The following is a 25941-nucleotide window of genomic DNA, read 5'->3' on the forward strand; positions in this document are numbered from 1 at the left end:
CAGCCTCCCTCTGTCTGACCCTTAGGAGACAGGCGCACGCACACACACACACACACACTCTCAGCAGAGCACTGCAGTCATCCGAACACTAAGTACATCAACAGGTTTCTGGCAGAGGGCCGCTGTTTCCTTTCCACACGTTTGAAACAGATTTACAGCGAGTAGGGGGCTCGAGTTCTGGGTCGAGCCCCCTACTCGCCCCCTACAAGGCCACCATAAACTTAACCCGAAATGCATGTGGAAACTCAAATGATGAAAAATAGTCCCTCGCCCCATTAAAGGGTTAAACCCTAATTTAAATGCAATTAAATTAAAAATCACCACCAAACAGAACGAGTCATCTCCTCAACTGAGCTCAAAGCTACCGGGCCCAAACCAACAACAACAAAGTGAGACCTGATTAACACACAAATAAAATCCTCCTCTTCAATGAAAGATAATCCAGAAAAATTAAATAGATGAAAAAGCACACACACACTTCAGTTAAAATGAGAGCAAAGTATGTACACGACATAGCGAACCTGCAAAGAACTCATCTGCTCTGGAAACGTGTTACCCCTCGTCTCCACTGGAAAGACAAACGGTTTCATGTCAGCAAACAAAACAGGATTCGGGAAGGGATTAAATTGTCTCCAAAATCACACTTGACAAAGAATCCAGACGCTGCGGATCACCCGTCTAGCATGTAGCATGCGTAAACTGTGACAGGATTAAAGAATAGGCTGCGTACGACTCCTCTCCTCCTCCTCCTCCTCATCATCATCATTATGAACCTGTATGGGACAGATGGCAAACACTGGAACCCACGAATAACCAGGCGCGGCGTTGCTACCACAGCATTTGGCAGGTAAGCCGGCACTCCATCACCTCCCCTTAGGAAGGGACGTCATGGAGGAATAGACTCCAACCCCACTGAGCAGCAGGAGGAGAGCTTCACACGGCAGGAGGAACGCCTAATTGCTCATGTTTTATTGGCCAGCTATGTGGGGGCAGGTGGAAGACGGAGGGGTGTGCGAGCAGATGCTGCGGCAGCTCAGCTGGGGGGCTTTGCCCCGAGAAGTATACAGGACCGAAAGCTAACAACGCTTAACCCGGTTAGACGCGACGGATGTCTTGGGCCACCAGCGTGGGGTCAGCTGACTGCGTGTCTTCAGGCTGTAAGCAGGATGTCACGCCAGAGGGAACATCCCCACACACTAACCCTAACCCCCCCCCAAAAAAGCAAAAAAAAAAAAAAAAAACAAACACACAAGCGAAAGTAGGCCACTGGAAACCACCCATGTCACATTTTCGTCTCTACACCATCTCAACTCAGAAATCTGGGCTGTTGAGCAATCCAGATGTCAGAGAACTGGGAGGCGTCGCTGAGGAACACGCTCGAGTTTAAAGCTTGGGTTTCACGGCCTCAAAGACGCTCACGCTCCAGCATACAAACACCTGTCTCCACCGAAGGCCCGCTCAGGCGGCTGTTTACATGGACGGCATAAAAAAATGCCTGTGAAACCACCGAATGTGCCTGGAGCAACCGCGTTAACTGAAGTATGTCGCTGATGCAGTTTAGGGCTCTAATCACTGGAGCAGGACATGGAATGAACTATGAGGAAGAGAAAGAAGAAGAGGTGGAGGAAGAAGAGAAAGAAGAGGTAGAAAAAGAAGAAGAGGTGGAAGAGGAGGAGAAGGAAGAAGAAGAAGGAGGACGTTTGATCAGAGCATCTAAATGTGCTCCTCTACTGCAGATTCCATGGCTAACCCAAATTTCGTGTTGGACATTAATGAAGCCAGAAATGGACAAACACAACGCCTGCAGCAGAACCTGCAGACGTCTACACAAAGATTGTGCAGCAAGTTTTTGATCACGAGCACAAAAGATGATTCAAAGTTCGGGCTCTCGTGGGCTGATGTTAAATTGGACCTCAGAGGGCAGCGTTTACGGCCGAGTCCTGCAAACCGATATTTTACGGTTGAATTGAGGCAGCATGTCGGCTGGTACCATCAGAGACCCCACCGTAAAATATTTAAGGCCCAGGTCAACTGGGGGGGGGGGGGCTCGCACGCTCTCATTATTTATGGACTCTCTCCTGTCTTTGTTAAGCTTGTCTAGGGATCCTGCTGGAGTGTGTGTGTGTGTGTGTGTGTTGTCACAGACTCACTCGAGCGCACACACTCATCCAGGGACAGACTGGAACTGCAGGTTTACACACACAGGATGGGTTCACACGTGTTCACACACACACACACGTGTGTGTTAAACACAGGCGTGTCTTTATCGCTACCTGTTTTACAGCATATGCAAAAAGCCATATGGTTGGTGTGTGTGTGTGTGTGTGTGTATGTGTGTTTCTCTTGTCTTATCAAAGTGATGTAAATTAAAGGTTTAACTTTCAGTGAATTATTTATCAGCAAAGCAGCCTTGGCCCCTGCACTGGCCAAGCATTTGACAAAACACACACACACACACACACACACACACACTGACATGCAGAATTATACAGCAGAAGCAGCCATAAATATTCCCCCTCCTCATATTTATTTCATCCAACTGAGCTCATACCAGAGGGGAAGCGAGATGATGAGGAAGCTCAGAAGAGAGAGAGTCACAAACTGACTCCACACACGAACCATGGTATTTGTGCCTTTTAAATATTTACATTTTCTCAGATTACTCTGATAAAGACAATTTTAAGGCGACTGCAGGTTCGTTATTTTCCCTTAAACATATTTGCAGGACAAGTCATGGGGATCATTATGTATGAAGCGCAAAAACAAAACGTTCATCTTCTTCCTGTGAATCCTTTCGGAACCAGATCTTCTGCGGAAACTCGCCGTTCGTTTCCTGACAGTGATTTTAGACTACGAGTTCCAGCATGTCTGCAAACCAGCCTTCGATCGTCTGATTAAAGAATAAAACACGGCATCTTGAAAAGTGCAAGGGTTGAAAAAAAGCAACATAAAATGAGATCTGTGGTTGAATATTTGTCATAATCCCTTTTCAACTAAAATCCAAGGTGGATTAACGGGTTTGGAGGTGACTTTTTACAGTTATATTGACCAGTGGAAGTGTTGGGACATTTCTACATAGACCATCCTAAGGTTTAAATTATATTAAAATGCATGATAGTATGATTTACCTTTTTAAAACCAATGGGGGGGGGGGGGGGGGGGGGGCAGCTGAGTCTGTCCAGTTACAGGACACACGCATGAATGAGCTCAGACATACAAATTGACATGCTGTTGATCATTACTCCAAAACTGTCAGTCCAAAGCCCATAAATCAACGTTTTTTTTACTGTCTGGGAAGCCTCTCTGGAGAATCCATCAATAAGCACTAACAGAGGCCAAAAGAATCATAAACCTCAGCGAGAACCAGACTGCTTCCCTCAGGAGTCTCCATTACTCCACTGGTCACTCTGGAAGCCAGCCAACCATGACTTCCAGTTCCTCCCCAAGTCTACAAATGAGGCCGGGTTGGCTGGAGAAACACTTAAACGGCTGTTAAACGCCGAGATACAACAGCTCCCATTGCTGCTGGGTAGAAAAGTCCAGCGGCAGGGGGGGGAGGGGTTAAGTGTTGCTTGTCTTGGATCTGTCTCAGCACCTTGAAGCATCTTGGAAAGAGCCAAGGAAGGAGGAGGGGCGGAGGGGAGCGAGGGGGGGGGGGGGGTTGTGTATTTGAGCCAGCATTAGGTTTGAAGTGGAGCTGTGTGTGCGTAGCCAGGGTGGGGGTGATCCAACAGGGTGGGTCTGTCTGCTGCGTGACTCGGCCCGTCTGCAGTAAGGTGTGTGTGTGTGTGTGTGTGTGTGTGTGTGTGTGTGTGTGTGCGCACGGCCTGCATGCAAACAGCTGATGACTTGTGTGTGTGAATGGCCAGGTGCATACTTGTGGTGATCGATATCACAGTGTGTGTGGAGAGAGAGAGAGAGAGACAGAGAGATCTCATAGCTTTCTGTCCTCTCTCTGACCCGACAAACATTACATAACAGCAGAGATGATTTCATGCCAGGGTGGGAGAGGGTGCTGGAGCTTGTTTCTTCAATAATCCCCACCTCTCTCTCTCTCTCTCTCTCTAGAGAGAGAAAGAGAGAGAGAGAGGAGAAATGCAACGCGACCCGCGACAGTTCGACCTTACAGCCGCGCTCTGTTGTTCTTTTGTCGGTCTACTCCTCAGTTTCTGTCTCGGGACGCAGCTTCATATTACTTTTACACAAGCCGACGTTCGACCCGCGGAACCGACAGCAAGCCTGTTCCAAAATAAAATACTCAATCATATAAAAGAAAGGAGGGAAGTGTGTGGCGTCCTGACGGTTAGTAGGTGGAGAAAGACAGCTATCAGTCCAGGGACACCTGGGCCCTTCCAGACCTGCAGAGAGGGGGGGCTGGAGAGGGCCCCCCCTGCTCCGGTCTGGATCATTCCCACCGGACCGACCCCTTTTTTCTTTTCCTCTCTTCAACCTTCCTCTCATCGCATTTCTCTCACCCTCCTTCCTCATTCACTGCTTGGGAAAGCAGATATATAAAACATATGTTAGTCACTCACAATCAAGCTCTCCAACCCCCCCCCCCCCCCTCCTCCTGAGGCGGACTGTTTCATAAGTGTTCTGTTCTCTTGGTGGTGGTGGTGTGTGTGTGTGTGGGGGGGGGCTGCCGACCCGCCGGGCCGACTGTGCTGCCAAAGTCTTTGCCGTGAGAGAGTGGCAAAAGGAGGGCAGGGCACAGGATGGCGGCGTGCCACCGGACGAAGAGAAAACACACAAGAGGAAATGAGTAAGGAAAAGGCTTCAGCACCTCCACACGAAACCGTTCGGTCCGGAGACTTGGTACAGGATCAGAACCACGGCGTTCCTTATGAAGCTGGAACCAGAGGCGGTTGTTTTAGCTTAGCATAAAGACCCAGAGGGACGACCAGCAGTCACAGTTCCAATCAGTTCAGAAGAAGAAGAAACAAAGCTCAGCTTGGGTTTGTGGAGTGCAGCCCGACAACCTCGGATGGATATAAATGGAAGGGGGGGGGGGGGGGCACTCAGGAGTACAAAAATGGAGGAAGTTCACCAGTGCATTAGGGACAGCACAGCAATTCGTTCCATTGGCAGCACTTCAACACTTCAAAGAGGAAGAGGAGGGAGATAATCCATCCCAACATTAGGCCCCGGATTCTACCACTACCAACTCACACACACACACACACACACACACACACACACACATTCCCAAACGCTGCAGGCTGGACGGTTTGGTTGTGGACTCTGGGGAAGATGTGATGGAGAGATGGAGGGGATTCTTACATTTGCCAGCAAATCGGAAATGATTGGAATATTCTCGGATACACTCGCAAACGCACACAATGTCATACACACAACACACACCCATCTCCAGAGGAAAGGAACTCAGACAGGAAAAACATAATCATAATTTGTTCATAAAATGTGTCAGCAATAAATGATGAGGCATTTTATTTCCCTCAGGAAGTAAATGTGTGTGTGTGTGTGTGTGTGAAACGTAAACCATGCGTCAGGAGAACGGCAGACCAGGGAGAGGGAAAGTGATCACGTGATCAGCGGCTGCAATGACGCTGCACTGGATTGGTGGATCACTTTCATTGCTGTCCAACCGGCTGCCTTCTGTAGTTCTATAAATACCGTCGGATCGATTTCCTGCTGCCCGTCTTCGCTGGCCTGACCTTTTATTGGTGGGATAAAGACAGTTATCCTGAGAGACCTGAAGTGGTACGGTCCATTTCCACTACAAACACGTCGATAATGGGGGTCTGGAGGGAGAGGAGTTATGGAGTGGACACATTCGCTGAGTGGTCAGGAGGTTAGCGGGGCGGGTCGCCGATCGATAAAGCCTGACCACTGGAGGCCGCTGTGTGCGTCTACAGTTACAGCTATAAGGGCAATAACACGGCAGGCTATCGAGCCAGTCACAATAGCTATAATATATAGCGGTAGACAGTTCAGTGTCTTCATCAGCCTGTCCACGTCAGGACAGACCAACCGATGGAACCCGCGTCCTGGAAGAAGAGCAGTCAGACTCTTGCTGGGGAGGGACAAACTGCTGCCATCCTTTGTGTTTGAGAGGTAAGAAATGACATCTGAAAGTCAAACTGATCCCGTTAGATGTTTGCTGAAGCTCTAATGAGAAGGTTTGGATTCTTTTGGGTATATTTCATATCAGAATTCTGTCCCGGACTCCTGAATACAACTTGCACTGTTCCATTTGCACTGCGTGATTACACTAGTTTACTGCTGCTAGTACACATCTGTGTATCCACTCCTGCTGCTGCTGATGTGTCTGTACTTGTATGGTTTTTGTATTTTGTCATTACTGTTAGGTGTAGCACTACTTCACAGAGAAACGTTCCTAGTCTGTGAACCCTCACTGACAATGGCAATAAACCACTTCTGATTCTGATTCTGATTCAGAATGTAAGCAAACTCTGTTTTTATACTGCGGTAAAGGCATAAAACTTCAGTCCAAGTATAAGAAGCAGCCGCATCCCCTTGCACCGGGCCGGGCCGGGCCGGGCCGATGTTCCTGCGGGATGCTCGCTGCCGTTGGGACCAGGTGCAGTTTCGGGTCAGAACGAGGCACCGCTGCACAGGATGCCAATCGGCGATCAGAGCGGCGTGAACATGAGCCCAGAGTGAGGTTACAGGCACGCATGGAAGCAATTCCAAACACCAAGCAGGGGAATTTACACGGCGGTTAGCATTCAGCTGTGAGCTGTGGTACTGGACATCACCATCACCAACCAGAGCCTGGCCACGGTAAGCCACTGCCAGAGGGAGGCGTTGGGTCAGCAGCGTCCAGAACCAGAATCAGCCCTCATGTCTGAGCAACACCGGGTCAGGTACTGGGCATTCATGCACCCTAAGGCTTGCACACACACACAGACGCCTCCCACTCACCCTCTCCAGGTCCTGCCGGAGGTGCGTGAAGAGTTTGAGGCGCCGGTAGAGGACGTCCTGCTCCTGCTGGGCCAGGTTGTCCACCTCGTCCCTCTTTAAGGTCACCAAAGGTCGGTTAAAGTTGGCCTTCCTCTTCAACTTCCAGAACTGATACAAGAAGTCCACCTTAAAGAGGAGAAACGGAATTCGTGGGTCCCATCCCTCATTTCAAAGTGTTTCAGTCCCATGGCTTCACAGACCTGTGAGATGGGAAGCGCCAAGTTTTCGGCAACCTCCCTGGCGTCCACCAGGCGGTAAAACTGGTCCTCCAGCTCCTGGAGCTTCAGCTTCCTCTGGCTGACCTTCTCCCGCTCCAGCTGGTCCCGCTCAGCCCGCTCCGCCGCCGACACGGACGTCAGGTAATAAACCGACCTCTGCTCCGGGTCAGCCCTGCTGTCCTGCTGGCGCTGCAGGCCCGGCCGGAGCTCGGGGCCGACGGCGGCGGCGCAGTCTGACCTGGCCGCGCCGTGTGCTCTGTTGGTGGTGAAAGCGTGATTGCCGCTGCCGGCGGCGCTGCAGCTGTGCTCCAGGCAGAACGACTTGAATCGGACCTCGTCGTTCTCCGCCAGAATGGTCCTCATCTCCAGGGCGTGGTCGAAGGCGCACGTCACATGGAAGGCCACGATACAGGAGGGCATGGAGCACTGGAGGGATAGAGCGCGCACGCACACACACACACACACACGGAACCCGGCGGAGGTTTTAGAGAGGCGACTACATCGTTTAATCCTGGTATAGGGAAACACAAACGGCCTGCCGACCTGACGTACCTGTATGCAGGTTCCAGTGTGCTCTCGACACAGGCTGCAGAGCAGAGCCCAGCGGCTGGCGGGGATGTGGGACACCTTGGTGATGGGCTCCATCTTCTCCGGGCAGCCAATGCTCACCTGCGTGGACACACGTCAGGAAGAAACACATGCGTGATCACCAAGGTCGAATATAAACTGAGACTCTTCTTAAGGCTTTTCGGGAACGCAGGTTTGTCCCCCATTAGCAGCTGGAGTTCGTGTTTCACTCTCCTCCTTCAATAACGGCAGTCCTCCGCCGCAAAAAATAAACCTTCCGCCAAATCAACTTATGGTTGCCTGAATGGCATTTTCTTCCGATTTCAGAGTCAGAGAGTAAATCAGAAAGTCTTTGGTGTAAAGGTGTAAAGCCAGACAATAAATAACAACGGCGACTTTTGAACGCGTTCGTCACGTGAGTCCATCAAAAGCTGGAGACCCCAGAGAGGCTGCGTTCACAAAACGCACGTGACAGAAAGCCCCCTCAACAAGGATCCGCCGCTATCCGCCATGATCTGCATTTCATCTTCGCTCCACTCCTTCCTCAAACACATGAGCACCTGACTGATTGCTGCGAGCTCCAGTCAAAGCACCAGTGTTGGAGTCAAAATAAGGAGCGAGCGGGTCTTCAGTGAAGCGCTTCAAACAAAGGGCGGCGATTAAGGTGACTTCCTGTCCCCGTCTCCTTCACAGACACTGCCCAAACTGGTGTTTACATACTCCAACATTCTGTAGTCCCAGGTGGGTTTTAACAGTGGCTAACAGCTGCTAGCGCTGAAGCTGCATGCTCTTCTTCTGGAGAGAAATTTGGACCGATAAGAACACTCAAGTCTTCACTGGAAGTCAAACCCAGAACCTCCCCTGCTACAAGTTACACCCATTAGATGTTACTACTTTGAAGTTGCTTATGTGACGATAGGCCCATCTTTAACTGGAAGAATAAAAGATGGGCCTGCCTCAGACCGCCCTGGACCTTTTGACCACTGTGTCTCTCCTTGGGTCTCACCTCGGGGATCCATAAGGCACAGCTGACGTGGACCCACTTGGTTCCACTGCGGGTGGGCTTCAGGGCGCCTCCTCTCTTGGGGCAGAGCAGACATTTAGGCTGGACGCCGAGAGCGCAGGTCCGGCACAACCAGTTCCCCTGCGGTACTTTCAAAATGCCATAGCATGCCTATGACAAGGAGAGAGCCGAGTTACCTTCAGACAGAGAGAGAGTTCCCACTCTGAGCCATGGCTTTATGCTAAGCTAACTACCTGCTAGCTGTAATTCGAACCGGTCTCTTATCGAAGTCTCAATTCTGGTTAATAAGGTGCATTTAAGAGATACGCAACACTTCTGAAGGATTTGGGAGGTCTTTGCGTGGGTCTTTTTTTTACAAATTAACATTTGACTTCACACAGAGAGCTGACAATTCTTAATTCCCAGGAGTCCCTAGATGAAGGTAGTTTTTCCACCACAGATGGTCCAACATGACATTTGGTCTGAACCAGTTTCAAAACAACAGGCAGGATATTGTCGACAGAACAATGAACACGGTCAGAGCGGAACCAAAACAGTCCTCTCATTTGCAGACCTGATGAACGCAGACGTTGCATTTGTCGCAGAACACCATCTCGTTGCCGTCTTCCCCCTCCGGCGAGCGGCAGACGTCACACACCACGTCTTCGTCGTACTCGATGCCCAGGCCCTCCTCGGCCTCGATGGCCTGCCTCATCTTCTCCTCGCACACACGCTCCAGCTCCACCAGGACGCACTCCATCGTCAGCTCGTCCAGCTCTGGTAATGCTGGTGGGACAGAGACAGAAATGTGGAATTAGTAGTGGACAAATGGATTTGTTGCATCTTCAAAAGCTCAAGTAGTCTCTAGTTTCCCCCTAAGATGAATGATCTCTAAAGCAAAGCGTTTAACCAAGCATGTCCTCTATGAAAACAGTCCGTGTTGAAGTACACACTCTGGTAAACATGCATACAGCAAGAGGAGGACTGGGACAGAACGCTCTGAATCATCCTATCAGCAGCCCAGTCATAAAACCTTTATACCCTGCAGCACCAATTAACCATCTGTTTGTTATGAGAGAATGTGTGCGTGTGTGTGTGTGTGTGTGTGTGTGTGTGTGTTTGCGTGTTTGGTTTAAGGACAATGTGTCCCAGAAATAAGGTATTAAACCCTGGCAGGGATTTATAAACACAATTATAAGGCCGTATCTGGAAGGAGGCGATCAGATCTGGAATAAGCGGTGGAGACGGCAGAGGCGCTCGGGGTCAGCGGTTATCGCTGCAGTAAAATGGAGAGAGGACACTAAATATAAGCAAAGAGGAAAACGGAAGACACAGAACACAGAAAGCTGCTGATCAGTGATGGAGGAAAGAAAATAGCGTTTCAGACCAGCTGAAGGTTTCAGAATATTCTGCTGTGGTTCTCGCCGGCTGTCTCTCACCCATCTGTCTGAACTCGTGGTTGACCAGGTCCAGCCAGGCTACGTCCAGGTCGTCCAGGTCATAGCAGCTGTAGCGCTGGGCGTGGCTCTCCCTTTGCTGCCTGCTGATGGACAGACAGCCGCTCGACTCCGGCAGCAGCCTGCAACAAAAAAAAAAAACAACAACAGTCAGAACACAATCTTCAACTCTAAGCTGTTTTGCATTCACGTGAAACATGGAGGCCGCGGGCGCACAACTTCAGGTCATCGGGTGATTCTCTCGCTCGCCGGGTGAAGCCGTGACCTTTGTGTGAAAAGGTGAAGCGCTTCAGCTTTCAGAACTAAACAAGCCCCCGCTCTGCGTTTAGCAACTGGCTTCAACGCCTCATTATCACGCCGTTAAATCGTTACCTTCACCTCCGTCGGCTTCGTCATGCCTCGTGTCAAACGGCACTGTCATCATCATTATCATCATCATCATCCTCATCACTACTGCCACCATCGTAGCAGCAGCTGCCGTCACACCCGCTGGTGTTCTCACTCAAACGTTCATGTTCTGCCAATGCAGTGACCTAATTTAAACCAAAACACAACAACTGAAGAAGATATTTTTATTCTAAGAGATGGAACAGAATAAATTCCCTCCCGGGTGGAATTCTGCTGTTGCGACGAAGCAGCGAAGAACCAAACACTCGAGGATGATGACGGTATTTCTGAATAAAACGGTCACCCAGGTGTTTTCACCGCTGATACTACAACCCTCCGAACATCATAGAGCTCAAATCGGATCAATTCCTGTCTGCAAATGTTCAGTCCAGCATCAATGATTAATTCAGAGCTCTACGGTCTCTCTGCTGGGACAAAAAGGGTTAAAACTGAAGCCTGGTTTGGCCAGTTACCAGTCTGACATCTGACACTGGACAAACAGGTCCAGACCGTCCCCAGGTAGGAGTGGAGACAAAGAGGACACACACACACACACACACACACACACACACACACACACACACACACGGGGCTGCTTGTCTCGGTTATGTAATATTAAAGTCTCTCAGTTTCCTCTTACACTGGTGTGCTGGAAAATTAAAGGATCGGACTTTGTCTCATTTACTGAGACAAACAAGCAAGTAAATAAATACAACCTTGACATTAAAAACTATTTTGTTAAAAGGTTATAAATCCCAACATGTCATAAAGCATCTATTCAATACATGTGAGGACTGTTCATTTAAATGCTCCACGCCGCATGAGGTCAGAAACAGCAGACAATAGCGTCCATCAAAAGATGCACGCGGTGTTTTAATGAACATTGATGCAGGCCGTTAGAAATCTTAACACCAGGCAAAGCAGCCAGTCGGACCAAAAACACTCCATAACCTGCTGGAATGAGAGGAATAAGAGGCCTGGGTGGATCGTGGATGTTCCAGCGTGGCTCGCAGGACCTGCACTGCAGCAAAGACAGACAACTAGGCACGTTTCAAGTTTGAGCAAGATAAAAGTCCCAAATCAGGAGATGGATCGAAGAAAAAGAAAGGATTCGATTCCTTTTTTTTAATGCTAAAGTAAACCTTGTTTTTAATCACGAAGCTATTATTTCACACCAAAACAGTCATTTCTCGGCTCTGTAAACCTGCTACCAGCACGTGGGAGAAGATTCCTACCTTTCAAATGATTGCTGTTTACATTTGAGGAGTTCTAATGAGGAGCAGTGGAGGGGGAATATTTAGATGTTCCCTCCCCAGAATCCCAGCAGTACCCCCCGTGGAGTTCTCTTTCAACTTATCAGTGAGTCCCATGAAATATTTATCAAGAGGAACTGCACCCAGCAGGACTCGGATTCTTAAAACAATACAAACCAAAGTCCCCTCTCCATCCCTCCTCCAGCTGTGGCTCTGAGCAGAAGGGTTGCTGCTTGGTACGCAGTGAGGAGGAAGAGGAAGGTGGGACTACAACGATGCCTTGTGGTATAACACCGTGGAACAGGATGTTCTATGAGCACAGGTGAGTCGCGGTTTAAACCGAGTCCTGGCTCAACTTTCTGATGCAAATAAACCATCTGCAGCTGACTGACAGGAAGCAGCGTTCGCTTCAAAGCAGAAGCAGCACAGCAACCTAAACGAGATGAAACTGCATCACCTGCAGAGCCCAGGCGCATCACAAGGTCAACGGTGAACAGTGGACCTCGTGACATCAACAATGGAATACAGTAAGAAGACAAGTGAAAGAGTGAAAAGGAAAAACTGAGAGAGGGAATATAACGAGATGGAAGAAAGAGGAGGAGGAGGAGCAGAGACGAGGAGAGAAAAGTGCTATTCCTCCAGTTCTTCGTCAATTTGACTTGAACTCTAGACTTCGACATTCTTTCAACGGGAGTTGCTTTTCAACCCAGAATCCTGAGGCGGGCTGCAAAGGCCTGACGATGACGAGGCAGAGCGCTGCTCTGAATGGAGGATTAAACCACTTGTTCAGACACAGCATTCCTGACAAACAATCGCTTCCCTGTGTGTTCGCAGTGTGTGTGTGTGTGTGTGTGTGTGTGTGTGTGTGTGTGCGCGCATCACCGTGCCAACAGACCCTTATCCTTTGGCAACCCATCCAAATACCGGCGACTCTAAAACACTGGCCCGTATCCGCATGCTGATTGGAATAGAAGGACAGGGCAAGCATCCAAAGGGGGATGGGGTTACCCACACCTGGGTGCAGGGGCACCTCCCTGGTTCTGTGCATGTCAGGAAAGGCAGCTCCACCTCTGCAGCACAATGTTCTTCACTAATAAATACGTGGCTGCGTGCCTTTCTGACTCACAAAAAAAAACAACATTTTTTAGAATTTGACATGCAGCAGTTTAAAGCACAGGATTCCCGTCTGGCCACTAGGGGCATCAGAAAACCAGACGCGCTGCTATCGAATGGAGTCACATCTCGAACTTGTCAGGAATGAGTTGCCAGATTTCCTGGAGTCAAATATAAATATAAAGCAGCAATCAGTCATAAAATAATCACAAGCACTGCCGCTCAGACGTCTCGCAATTCAGAGATGATCGAAAGAAAATAATGATTTCTGATCATCCTCAATGAGACTTCATCAACAGCAAAGAAGCTGGGGGTGTCAGGCGAGAGGGGGGGGGGGGGGGGGGGCAGTTGTCTTGCACCAGTAGAAGCCGTTTGCTTTGGGGATTAAGTAAACAGAATAGTGTGAGGAAATATTGAAACTTTGCTCCACAGAGTTCCTGTTATGTCGGTGAGCTGCCCACATTGTCTGACTGACAGCTAATCTGGAGGTGCAGAACAGAACCCCCCCCCCCCCCCCCCCCAGTAATGAGGGCTGAGCACCAAAGATGGAGATAACTTAAAAAAAAAAAAAGAAATCCAGAGATTTTCTATTTTAAGCAAGAGCTCATAAATGTAAAGTGTGTTTTCATTAGTCTCTCTCTCTCTCTCTCTCTCTCTCAATGCCACTCACTCTTTATCTCACTCCACCTTCTACTCTGCTTCTTGCACACAAAATTAAAATATCTGACTGCCAAATACAGAAATATCCGACCTGCTGTCGAGTCTACCAGAATGAATGCACCAGTTATTGACAATATGTTGCTTAAAAAAGCTCTCCAGCGCTGGAAATCGGCAGGTAAATGTCGTGCCTTTTTGGTTTGTTCATCTTAACGTCTGAATGGATTCCTTCTGTTATCCCGTCTAAAACCCGGAAGCCCTCAGAGAGTCACAGAGCCTCCTCCAACGTCACGGAACCGGAACTGAACGACAGGAAAACAGTTTCCAACGACATACTGATGAAAAGTTCTGAACCGTTAATACGAGCATATTATGCAGGGAATTGCTCAGGGTTCAAAATACGGGTCCAAAAGGCTCCATTTATTCAGATACTTTGAAAGCATGTAGTTAAGAGTCAATTCTAGAGGTTAGAACAACTACTATTTTTGTCTTGTCCCGTGAGGGGTCTCCACATTCACCCTGTCCTTTGCATCGTCCTCCCCAACACCAGCCGCTCTCATGTCCTCCCTCACTACGTCCATGTATCTTCTCCTGGGTCGACCTCTAGCCGTGTTCCCTGGCAGGTCCATCCTCAGCATCCTTCTACCGATATAGTCCCTGTCTCTCCTCTGGACATGTCCAAACATCCAAATCTGTCCTCTCTGACCTCATCTCGAAAACGTCTAACCTTCCCTGTCCCTCTGATTGCCGCATTTCTAATCCTATCCTATATATATATACAGAAAAAAGAAATCATAAAAGAAGTGATGACTGGATGAGTTTGAGCATCTTTCTGAAGCCGTGTGTGACTTTTGGCTCCGGTGGAACGCTTGTGGTTAATGAGAGGAAGCCGGAAACGCTGGGTGTCACACACAGCTGCCATTTTGTTCTGTGGTTTAGATGGTGCTGCAGTCGGCCTGTTGTCATGGATATGACTCAGACTTATTAACACCATCGCTCCAGAGCGCTGCTGGCACACACACACACACACACAGTTAAAAAAAAGAAATGCGAAACTACCTCCCAAGAAATGTGGATGAAGCACATAATAGCAAGAGGAAAAGAACGAAAGAAAGAGAGAGTGCGAGGGAGAGAGGGAGCGAGGGGAGGGAGGTTTGTGCCTGCAGCAGAGTTTGGGCAAACACGGCAGGGAACGTTTTCATTCATATTTTCCACTGAGTTATTTGGGAAGCAGAGAGGATGAGGAGTGACAGAGATGCAGGAAGAGGGGATGAAAAGAAGGAGAGAGAACTGAAAGTGGACACAATTCTTTCACTCCAGCTCTCTTTTTCCTCTCCTCCACCCCGCATCCACCCATATTGGTCCGGAGGGGCCATTCTTAGAATCCCTACTCCAAGTCCAAATTTAAATCTCCTGGACGGAGAAGCAGGAAATAACAACAAACTGCTGTGTTTGGACAGAAAGCTCCTTCACATCAATGACTTCAGGAGGAGAATGTCGCCAAGCTGGACACAATGTTCCCGATAGTCACTAGTGTGTGTGTTTGAGGACTCAGGTCCTCGTTGCACGCATCAGGCAAGTCACAAATTATGCAACCTTGTGTATGCATCTGTGTGTGTGAGTGTTCTACTTCTCTGCCTTTGTAAGACAGATCAGAGTAAGCGAGTGGGAGTTGTTTTAAAAAGCTCCCCAGGAAGATAAGAGTCCAGAGAGAAGAGGAAAAGAGATAGGGGCTCCTGAGAGAGAGAGAGAGAGAGAGAGAGAGAGAGAGAGGAATGCAAAAGCCAGGAAAAGAAGGTAAAGATTAAAAAGAGCAAGAGACGGTTAACGGGAAGAAATAAAAGAAAGGTCAGAGAGAAAAGAAGGAAATATCAGCCCTCCTTGGCTTCCTGCTTCAGATAATGTCATGAAAGTTACAGTGTGTGTGTGTGTGTGTGTGTGTGATTCAGTGGAAGCAGGGTGAGTCATCTTTCTTCCAGGAACAAATACAAACTATTGTTATGAGTAGATTCTAGGTGTGTGTGTGTGTGTCGAGGTCCCCAGCCGGACCCTCAGTCCTCACCAGGCTGCGCTTTGGGAGAACGTTCCAGAATCTGAATCCAATTCAAATGTATCTGAGTGTAGCTCCAACAATAAGTGAGACTTTAAAGGACTGACCCTGAATGATCATCTTTTAGCCTTGGACAGTTTTATCAACCTGGATGGATCAAAACCCAAAAGAGCTATTAGGGCCCCATCCCATTCGCTGGATTGCCTTACCGCCCCAATCGTCCTCTATCAGCAGGGGTTTGGTCTTTGTTTCTGCTGCAGGCCGCTATCTTCACCAGTAATGACCCGATTTCCCCACAGGGATGATCTCATCAAACTTAATCTGATCATATTTAATCTAATCTAGTCTGCGATTTATAATACCACTCCCTACTATTTCAAAATAATGGCCAGCGGATGCCCCTCACACCCCTCCTCCTCAACCAATCAAATCCCAGCGTGCCCCGAATAAAGACCAAAGAGACGGAAAGACATGGCTATAAATACAGAGGAATCCACTCGTCCCCGGGGCTTTGAATACCACAACGCACTCAGAGTGAAGGAAGCATGATGGGAGCAGACAGTGGAGCGTTTGCAGTTCTGTGAAACACATACAGGTCATGAATATTAACACAAACCAGTCGGAGGCTGAGGAAACAGACATGTGGGTTTGAAGTCATGTTGTCAAGCAAGAAGGAAGTCTGTGTGTGTGTGTGTGTGTGTGTGTGTGTGTGCAATACCCGCAGAGATGCTAGGGGCCAGCGTTGCTACAATTCAGGCAAAGCTCCTCAAATGTGTGCAGAGACAATGAAGAAGATGCATATGATGAGCTCCTAGAGGGGTGTCGGGGGGGACCAGCAAAGTGGGAGTCTTTTTTTTTTTTTTTTTTAACACAAAAAGTAGAGCTCCCTGTCGGTTCCCACGGGATGGAGCTCACAGGCCAGCTTTCCGCCTGCTCCCCAGCAGCCTGACGACGAGACTCCCCCTCCCGCCCAGCCTCCAGCTACCCTGCTAGCAATTTGCCTTTTTGCCAACGCAACAGTTTTTTTTTTCCTACTTTTTAATTTTGCTAGATCAACATTTCTCAAGCAAACGCAGCAAAAAAAACCAAAAAAACTCACCATTTATTTTGTGCAAGGTGCACCGTGTAGCATTTTTTAACATCAGTAAATCATTAGCAAATTAATTTGGGTCTGATTACCATCAATAAACAGAGTATTTTATCTGCTGGCCTTTAAACTGTGTGTAAATGAGGCGGCTTTTGTTCATGCAGGTGCAGAAACGTCAGAATGAAACTGCTACTTGGTGGTTATGTCAGGAAATGGCAGCGTTGCCGTGGAAGTGAACCAGCTTGAATTCTGCCCTCTGATTCGTTGGCCACAGATTCCCGTTAGTCGCTGATGTTCCTGATATGAAACTAAACTATTACACATTCCGGGCCTCAGAGAGAACTGCATGGTTTGTGTGGAGGGAACCCACTCGGATCCCTTTATGACTGTGATTTTTGGTGAGTGAATTGAATGCATATTTTACAAGATATGATTTTCTTTTTTTTTTTTAAAGTAAATGGGAAAATCCAGATGTTTTGCATCCAGACTGGTATCTGGATCGCTCTCAAAATTTGATGGGCTCTAAATTCGTCTTTATGGGACGCTATGGGACGCTATGGGACGCTGTAGTTCCTCTGGGGTGGATGTGGACAACCTGCCGTCCTCCCCGGAGAAGCTCAGCCCAGAGTCGGAGCGACGCCGAAGAATCCGTGTGGGATCAGAACGCACACACACATATGTACACATCAAGAAAGAATTGGGGTGACCCTGTCAGCCCGCCTCCATATGGGCCACCCCCCCCCCCCCCCACACACTTCCTGCATTCCTCTCCTGTCTGACACACTTCCAGTAAGCCCACCAGCACTTCAAAAACACACCCCTCCACATGCTAAAAACACACACGCTCCGCCGCACAAAAACACACAAATACCAACTCCTCACAGGAAACTGAGGCCAACCAAACACCGTTTACGTTCAAGAGCAGCTTCTTCCTGCTCGACAAACATTACAGCTGAAATGACGAGCGATCGCGGCAAACGTTTCAAATACTCCAGGAGAAGCAGTTTCTGCTTATCTTTGTCTTATTATCAATTATTTTAAATCTTCCGTTGGATCTTTGGTGTTTAATCTGTTTAATCCAGCCACAGTGGCAACGGCCAAATAATGTCTGTGGAATGCGCTTGAAGTGGATGTTGATTCAGCCATTTGTTAAATCATCTGAGTGTTTTCGAGCCTCCCTGCTTCAGAGCTGTTATTATAGCGCCTGCTACGAACGAGATCCCCGACACCCAACCCCCCAAAATGCTTCCCGAAACAACCCGGCACATAAGGTGGGCGTTCCACAGGCAGGAGAAATGAGCAGAAAGACCCAGACAGCATCAAAGGAGATTACGCTGTGCATCTTCTAGTTTCCCTCGACTGAATTCATGAACTCATTCTCTCTGCATCCTCTTCAGATCACAACAGCAATAAACAACTGGATCCATGAAGAGCCACATGAGGAAAACAGGAATGCAGGAATCTTATCGCGTGATATCATTTGTTATCACCATTTGTTTGGGTTTCATCCAGTTATTATTTTATCCATCATTCAGAGTTACAGACTTAAAAACCATTACCGACCAGGAGAGGTGGTCGCGATTCTTTCTGAGGAAAGGAGGACACACCCCCCCCACCCCCCATCATCCATCACCCGCCTTTCTGTTTCATTCTCACACCCCTGTCGGGTGAAACTGACACATGGAAGCTGGTTTAAAAAAAAAAAAAGGCGATGGTTTCGGTCCAGATGTCGAGGGTTTGATCGAGAACCACAGAGGAACGACTACAGGACACCGGAGGAGGCCCGCAGGGAGGAGGAGGAGAAGACGAGTGTGTGTGTGTGTGTGTGCGTGCCACAATAAGACACAGTACTGCAGCGCAGAGGTGAGCGATATTCCCGTGTAAGATGTTCAAGTGTTAATGAGGAAGTACCAGGAGTATAACTCACATTTATTCCACCCACTGGTACGCACAAACCTGCATACATTAACTCTGCGCACACACACACACACTGCAGCTCAGGTTGACTCACGTGGCATCCATGTGGGGATCAACAATGATGCAGGCATAAACACACATATACAGAGAAAGCAGCCCATACTGAGCCTGGGGGGGGGGGGGGGGCAGACACACACTCCTCTCATGCTGCGCTGTGAACTGGGGAATTTATTTAACATGCAAAATTCATGCAAACAGAACTAATCATCCCGGGCGAGCTGCATTCTTTTATCCGTTTCATGCATTAATAGAAATGAATGTTCTATATAGACAGATGGAGGACTGGCCTCATGCATTTAACTCAGCAGATTCCCCCGATTCTGCCCACAAGCCTCAGGAGGTGATCGGGTTCGGCTGGAATCTGACTCACCCACTGGAAGCAGAAACGCAGCTCAGTTCTGGCCCACACTCAGCCACTGAGGTCAGAGAGTCAGCCTGCCAGCTGGGCAGCCAACCAGTCATTCACTCAGCCTGCCAGTTCTAACTTCCCTGACATTTCAGCGAGGGCAGCCAACCCAGCCAGCAAGCCAGCGGGGTCAGTCGATGCCGACTAGCAGCTGGCGAATACACAGCGCGGTCCAAGATGGAGGACGAGGAGTCATCCTGCTGGTTGGACACGGGCCACGAGTTTTAGATTCATAGAATCACGACGCGTCATGCAGACCACCGTCCTCAAGTCTCCAACTACAGCCACCAATCAGATGGGGAACAAAGTATTTAATGCACAAATCGAAGGGCATAAGGTCTACGTGAAAAACGAATGAGGAGGTGGAAAAAAAAACAACAACTCCATACTCTTCTCATTTTTCTTCAACCACCCCGTTGACCTTTTACTCCTCCGGCCAGTCCTTCGCGGAATTGGGACTTTGTCCAGGCAATCGAGAAACAAGCCCCGCAGGCTAAGCAGCGAGCCCGGAACATGGCGACGGGCTCACTGACCCAGTCCGGCAGTGATGAGGCGGAACACGTCAACTCAAAGAATGGCAAAGATTGCACTCATCTAAAGAAGAAGAAATGTGGCCGTCACGGAGACGGATGAGCACCCGGCCCTTTGTACAAACTGTCAGTTGGTCGCTCTGACCAGCCGTGGCTCAATCAGCGAGGCCAGGAAATGGATTTCCCTTTAACTGTGCTGAAAGCTGGAACCTAATGACTCTGGGAACGTTTGTGAAGCCCCATCCCTCAGGAAAGCTATTTATCACGGCAAATATGTTATTAGTTACCAAACACAGATGCAACGGGCCCAGCTTGGCTGCTCAGCCCATACTTTAGAAAGTACAGCGCTCATTATTCACGCTCCTATGAAGCCAAAAGAAATTGAATCAGTCTGTGGTCGGGAGCACAACCGCCGACCCCCCAGCAGCGTAGGGGGGGGGGGGGTCACCGAGGCCAGTCCACCACTACGGTGATTCGATGAATGCGCGTATCTTATTCCAAGCAGTAAGTCATGAATTCAGACAGACTCTGAAGTGCTTGCATGAACCTAATCAATCGATTCCATCACATAATTATTCAGGCAGCAGGCCATCCAGGTGAGCAGCCTCCTCAAGCAGCATCCAGACACCACACAGAGCACCAGCGACCAACGCCGGGTGGAGGGGGGGGTCTGTGGAAGCCATCTGCACTGGATTGACCCCGTTTAGCGGCGATGAAGGCGACGCTATGGCTCTTAGTCATCGGATTTTCAGATGAAGAGGTGTTTTGGAAGGGGGGGTTCATGGGGGGTTTCCAGATGCTGTTTTCAGCCTAGATGCATCAAACGCACTTTCATGATATGCGTGTACCGATGGTACACCCCCGAGCAGCATCTGCATTCATGAAGGGATGCTGACACACACACACACCGACACACACACACACCGAGCCACCGGCGGACGATGCTGTCAGTGGGACAGGCAGCTTGAAACTCCCTCAGGGGCTTTTCAGGTCTACACTTACCCTCACAGTTTCACTGATGTGTGTGTGTGTGTGTGTGTGTGTGTGTGTGTGTCACTGCTTCTCTGATGACCTTTAGCTCGCTGTTCTGACTTACTTGTTGCTAACTGGACGGTCCCTGCAGACAGTCAAGTTACACAATTTGATCACTTCTCAGCGATGACAAGGGAAAAACAGATTGTTCAATAGTGCAATGGAAAAAAAAATTAAAAAGTGTCCACGATTACGTCACAATTCCAAACTGTTCTACAACAAACACTGTTACCATGGGAAAAAGTGTTCAACAAAAGCCCCCGAACAAGCAGCCCTGGGTTGATTCTATGCCTTCGTGTGCTTCTGACATTAGCTCGACTAGTTAAAGGTGCCGTTCTAAAATGTCTGAAAGGCCTTTCTCCAAACAGATCATGAAAAACTAGGACAGCTGACAAAACAGCCTTTAAAAAACATAATGGGAATTACAAACTGATGAGAGAACAGCAATGTGCAATGCAGATACAGACTTATCTTTGCATCCCGCTCTAAGCCCCGCCCCCCTCCATCAGTTCAGCCGGGGAACGACAGGGCAATTATTTTCCGCCCCAATTTTGCCGAGTATATATGTCTCAAGTTTGCAATCGTTTGTGATCGGCATAGCAGCTGAGCAGTCGTGGACCGTACAAACTACGCAGCTTTACACACCATTCAGAAATCCAGAGTGTTCAGCCAAAGCCCCAAACAGCGGCTTCACATTCCCCAACTCGCCCGCCAGCCCGAGGAGGAAAAAAATGAAGCAATCTCTACAATAACTGCTATCTCGTGTCTTTCATTTTGTGAGAAGGCAAAACTCTTCTCATGCGTATGTGTAATTATTTCCTTCTCTGGCTCTGTGCTGTCACCGGGGACAGAGGCTGTCGAGTCTCTGCCAAAAGCCCATTCAGCGGCTGCAGTGTTACACAACGGCTAATCACTTCCACTCAGCCCAGGCAAAAGAGAGGAGAGGTAAAGAAAGAGGCGTGCAAATAAAGAAGGCAGCACAGAGTATAGAGATGGGAAGGGTCAAGGGAGATCCAAGACAGAAAGAAAAGAGAGGGAGAGGAAGAGACAAGAAGACGAGTTGTCTTCCTTCTCTTCCTGCATCCCACCGCAGGCTTTTGGTTAAGAGAAGCATTTTAAAAAAAAGGCTCTTCATTCCACACAACTGTTTTACTGAAAATCATGCAGTATGAGCCAAATATATATATGAGAGAGAGAGAGAGAGAGAGAGAGAGAGAGAGATGTGGAAGACAGACAGAGCCTGCAGCTCTTTTCCTCTGCAACAATTTCTTAGGATGACATCATTATTCACAAAAAAGGACACATAAAAAAATAAAAATGCATCTGCCCCTGAGGTTCACAGCAGAATAATAATAATAGGATGGATGGAATGGAAGGAGAGAAGCCGGAGAAAGAAGATGAAAATGAATTTGCAAACAGATATCAGGAGGAAACTAATATGAAAAACACACACGTGTGTGTGTGTGTGTGTGTGAGTGTGAGACAGAGAATCTTGTCACGTGACGTGAAACAAACTGAGACAAACGTAAGAGAACTACTGCAATTTAAACTTTTAGACTTTCCATTCATGCTGAAGTCAGTCTTGATTTCTTTAGCTAACAAAAGCCATTAATCGGAGTGAAAGCAGCATCAAGTCTACTGAGCCTTCAAGGAGCCGCCGTTTAACCTTACAGAAAAGAAGACTTCATAATGATTGGCGTGACTCAGCAGGGCTGCCATGAAACCAACAGGATGACAAGCAAGAAGAACAAGAACAGGAAGAGCAGAGACTGAGACTAAAAAGTGGAACTGATGCGGATCGATCAGCTCAACTCGTCTGATCCGTTCTCAGTACAGAGAGGCCAGAAGAAGAAGTCTCCGACCTGCGTTTCCTCCTTAAGTTCGTTTCCTGAAAAGGACAGAGGCAGAAACAGAGAACGAAGACAAGCTAACTATTCTTCACATTCACCCCATCTGCATCGTCCATCCATCATCATCATCATCATCACTCATGTTAGCATCACTGAATTTCACGATATCCTTTTATCACGCATCAGATAGCATGAGGCCTCATTCAATCATCTCTCCTTATCCATCTTTGTGAATGCTCTTTCTGTATCTGCTCGTTTATCTCCTCGCCTCAGGCTCCCTTCATCTGTTGGGTAAGTACAGAGAGTGTGTAGTGAGATATTAACCCATTAGATATCTCTGGAAAGAAATGGGTTTTGTTCCAAGTTTCTTATTATAATTTAGAATCACGTCATTTTCCTAAAAGCATTATTTCTGTGTTCTTGTAAATTCTGGCTGTAATAATCAATAATCATTACTTTCAAACGTCAAAATGAAAAATGTAGGCCACAGAGGCGGGGACTGGAACTTCACACAGTCTTAGTGATGACAGCAGCAACACCTGCGAAACTACTTCAGTAAGAACTACGACTACTTGCAGTACTTCTGCACATCCTCCCACCGTGGGTTTTGTTACTCCACTCCGACTTCCTTGAAGCTCTGTGTCAGAAGCCTGAACCGGTTTCAGCGTCATTGTTTAGTCCCCACGCTTTTCTGTCACTGTCCCATGATGCTTTGCTGTTTACGGTACGATACTGTATGAGATTAACACAGAGAGCATCGCTGTAAATTAAAAATAAACTTTAATGGTGCCATTAAGTTTGTTCTTTGAAGTCTTGGCATCATAAAGATGTTTCATAAAGTATCTGAACTCCATTATTTATGACCCTCTGAGACGCATTCTGTCTTTATTGAACTGCACATGTTGTGATGGGGCCGTTACTGCGCACACAAAGTGAACTGGAAACAGTGCAGTCATGAGCCGGCCCTCCTGCAGTCACGATCCTCGAACATCAATCAAGCATTCATCAAGCTTGGCTTAAATGGATGCACATAAAAGATGTTATTGAACGCATTTGAACTTGCACGCCATTTCTCGTATTGAAACTCTGACAAAGTGAAATATTCATCGCAGGTTTCAGCTTTCTGGTCGTCTGCTTGGACGAGGTGAGCAGAAAACAGAGATACAGAACATTTGATCCGCATCAAACCGTTGTTCCCATGGCAAATGTATGTGTGTGTGTGCTGTGTGTGTGTGTGTGTGTGTGTGGCCTCCCAGTATGACAGGACCTTCTAACGGGCATTACCAGGCAGTCTGAGCATTTTCATTAGTTCCGAGTATGGCAGCAAACCACATGAGTATGTGAGCAGCTGTAGTAGTACTCTGGAGCTGCAGGAACCTACCGGGGGGGGGGGGGGGGATGCACGCCTGTTCCTCAATGGAGGAGACAACCTCCATTGAGACAATGGAGACAATAGGAAGCTTGGGGGGGTACATGTTTCTGCATCTGGGGTAACATGCACGCCGCTAACAGAGAAAATGCTAACAGGTGTGCTAGAACACAATTCCCACACTTTTTTTTTTTTATTGCAAATATTTTCTGAACTTTTCCACGCATTTATTCCATTTTTAAAAATCACTTAAAAATTAGAAGAATAATAATTCATAATGTAATTCATTTGTATTCTTACATTTTCTTATTTAAAGTGTGTTGATGGCATTCCGGAAGAGGGACTTATTAGTCATTCCCACGACTGTTCCCAGACCTCTGTGAGCCTGGGAACGCTGCCAGGATGTTTAGATGGTGAACCCATGTCAATGTGTGCGAGAGCAGGTTTCCCAAAGTGGGGGTCGCCACCAGATGGTGGTGGGGGGGGGGGGTGCAGAGATGATTTCCAGAAAACAAATAAAATGTAAAAATGATTGGGAACAGTCTATTTTATGAAGGACAAATGTGCGTTGTGTTTTTGGATACACTAATGTGTGTGTGTGTGTCCATCATGTTTGAATGCTCCTCCCACCCCCAGGACAGGGGGGGGTCACCAGTTTAAGGCACTGTGATTTTTGGATTAAATGGTCATGACTCTCTAATTAAAGTCCCAGATGGACCTCTCACTCACACGTGCTGCGTCTCCCACCTGACCACGGGCTCCGGTATGGCGTCCAGGCTGGCCGGGACCTGAACCCCCTTCTCCCACTCTTGTCTCCACGGGTCTGAGAGCACGTAGAAATCGTCCGGGCCGAGCTGAGCAGAGTCCGGCAGCTTCATGGCGGTGATGAAGTCGGTACGGAATACCTGCAGCATGAACACAGAGGGACGACAGGGAGGAAGATGAAGCCTGTTTTATCCCATTAGTCTCATGAAATCTGATAGTATTCAATACACATCAGAAGAAGAAGAGAAAATCTGAATGACATCTGCTGTGTGTTTGTCTTAATTTAAAAAAAAAAGAAAAAAGAAAGGAGTCTTGATGGCAGCAGACAAGGAGACAGGAAAATGATGGTGACGCAGGAGGATGACAGGATGAGAAAAAGGAGAATAATCTTTACCTAAATGGAGAGGATGGAGGTGAGGGAGGAGAAAGAGAGGATAAATCAAGAAGAATGAGCAGAAGAGAAAAAGAAAGAGGCTGAAATGACTGTAAATGTAGAGATAAAAGACAAGGACAAACAAGGATGAGACTGGTGTGTGTGTGTGTGTGTGTGTGTAGATGTGCACGTGTGTGTGAGACAGAGAATCTAACCATCTCCTGAAGTAATCAGCAGTAACCAGCAAAACAGAAAGGAGGATTAATTTTGCTCGATTTTTCTTCCTCCCCTTCCCTTTTTGCTTAATATTCCTCTTCATAGAGCGTCAGAGGCTTGGGAAAAAGGGGGGGGGGGGGGAATAAGGGAAAAGGAAAGGAAATGTAGGAAAGGAGTAAAGGAGTAAAGGAGTAAAGGAGTAAAGGAAAGGTGAGGGAGGGGGAGGGAGAAGTGCAATGTGGACGAGATGAAGGCGGAAGAGGATAGAAAATAGTAGAAAAGTTGAGAAGAAAAATTCTAAAATACAAAATAAGAGGGTAGGGGAAATTAATTTAAAAAATGGAAGAGGAGGCTGAAAAAGGAGAGGAGGAAAAGAAAGGAAAATGGGATAAAGGAGAGGAAATAAGGAGCGAGGGGATAGGGGAAGGGAGGAACGGAGGAGTGGAGCTTCATCAGTTTTACTGCTGTGTGTTTGCAGAGAAATGACTTCAGCTAATTAATGTCTAGGAAACACTATTACAAGCTCCTGCAGTTTCATGCTCCGCCGTGTTTCTTTCCCTCCTTATCTCTCCAGAGCACATCTTCATCTGACTCTAATCCTCTTCGTCATTTTACTCCTTTAGGCAGCTGGGGAATCACTGAGCCTGAGCGACGGACGAGCAGATAGAGGAGAAAGGAGACAGTCA

At 48.0% G+C, this 25941-nt stretch overlaps 1 protein-coding gene across 1 annotated transcript in view; it reads right to left on the reverse strand.

The window, feature by feature from the left end:
- Window positions 1-25941, reverse strand: part of jade2 (jade family PHD finger 2) — a 56769-nt gene that overhangs the window by 11663 nt on the left and 19165 nt on the right. Inside the window, exons 4-10 of the mRNA XM_068744018.1 lie at window positions 24649-24806; window positions 10173-10312; window positions 9308-9519; window positions 8737-8904; window positions 7716-7832; window positions 7146-7589; window positions 6907-7071 (exon numbers count right to left, since the gene is read on the reverse strand). Coding sequence (XP_068600119.1) covers window positions 6907-7071; window positions 7146-7589; window positions 7716-7832; window positions 8737-8904; window positions 9308-9519; window positions 10173-10312; window positions 24649-24806 — 1404 coding nt within the window. The remainder of the gene's footprint in view (window positions 1-6906; window positions 7072-7145; window positions 7590-7715; window positions 7833-8736; window positions 8905-9307; window positions 9520-10172; window positions 10313-24648; window positions 24807-25941) is intronic.

This window comes from Brachionichthys hirsutus, chromosome 10 (assembly GCF_040956055.1).
Source record: "Brachionichthys hirsutus isolate HB-005 chromosome 10, CSIRO-AGI_Bhir_v1, whole genome shotgun sequence".
Taxonomy (NCBI): Eukaryota; Metazoa; Chordata; class Actinopteri; order Lophiiformes; family Brachionichthyidae; genus Brachionichthys; species Brachionichthys hirsutus.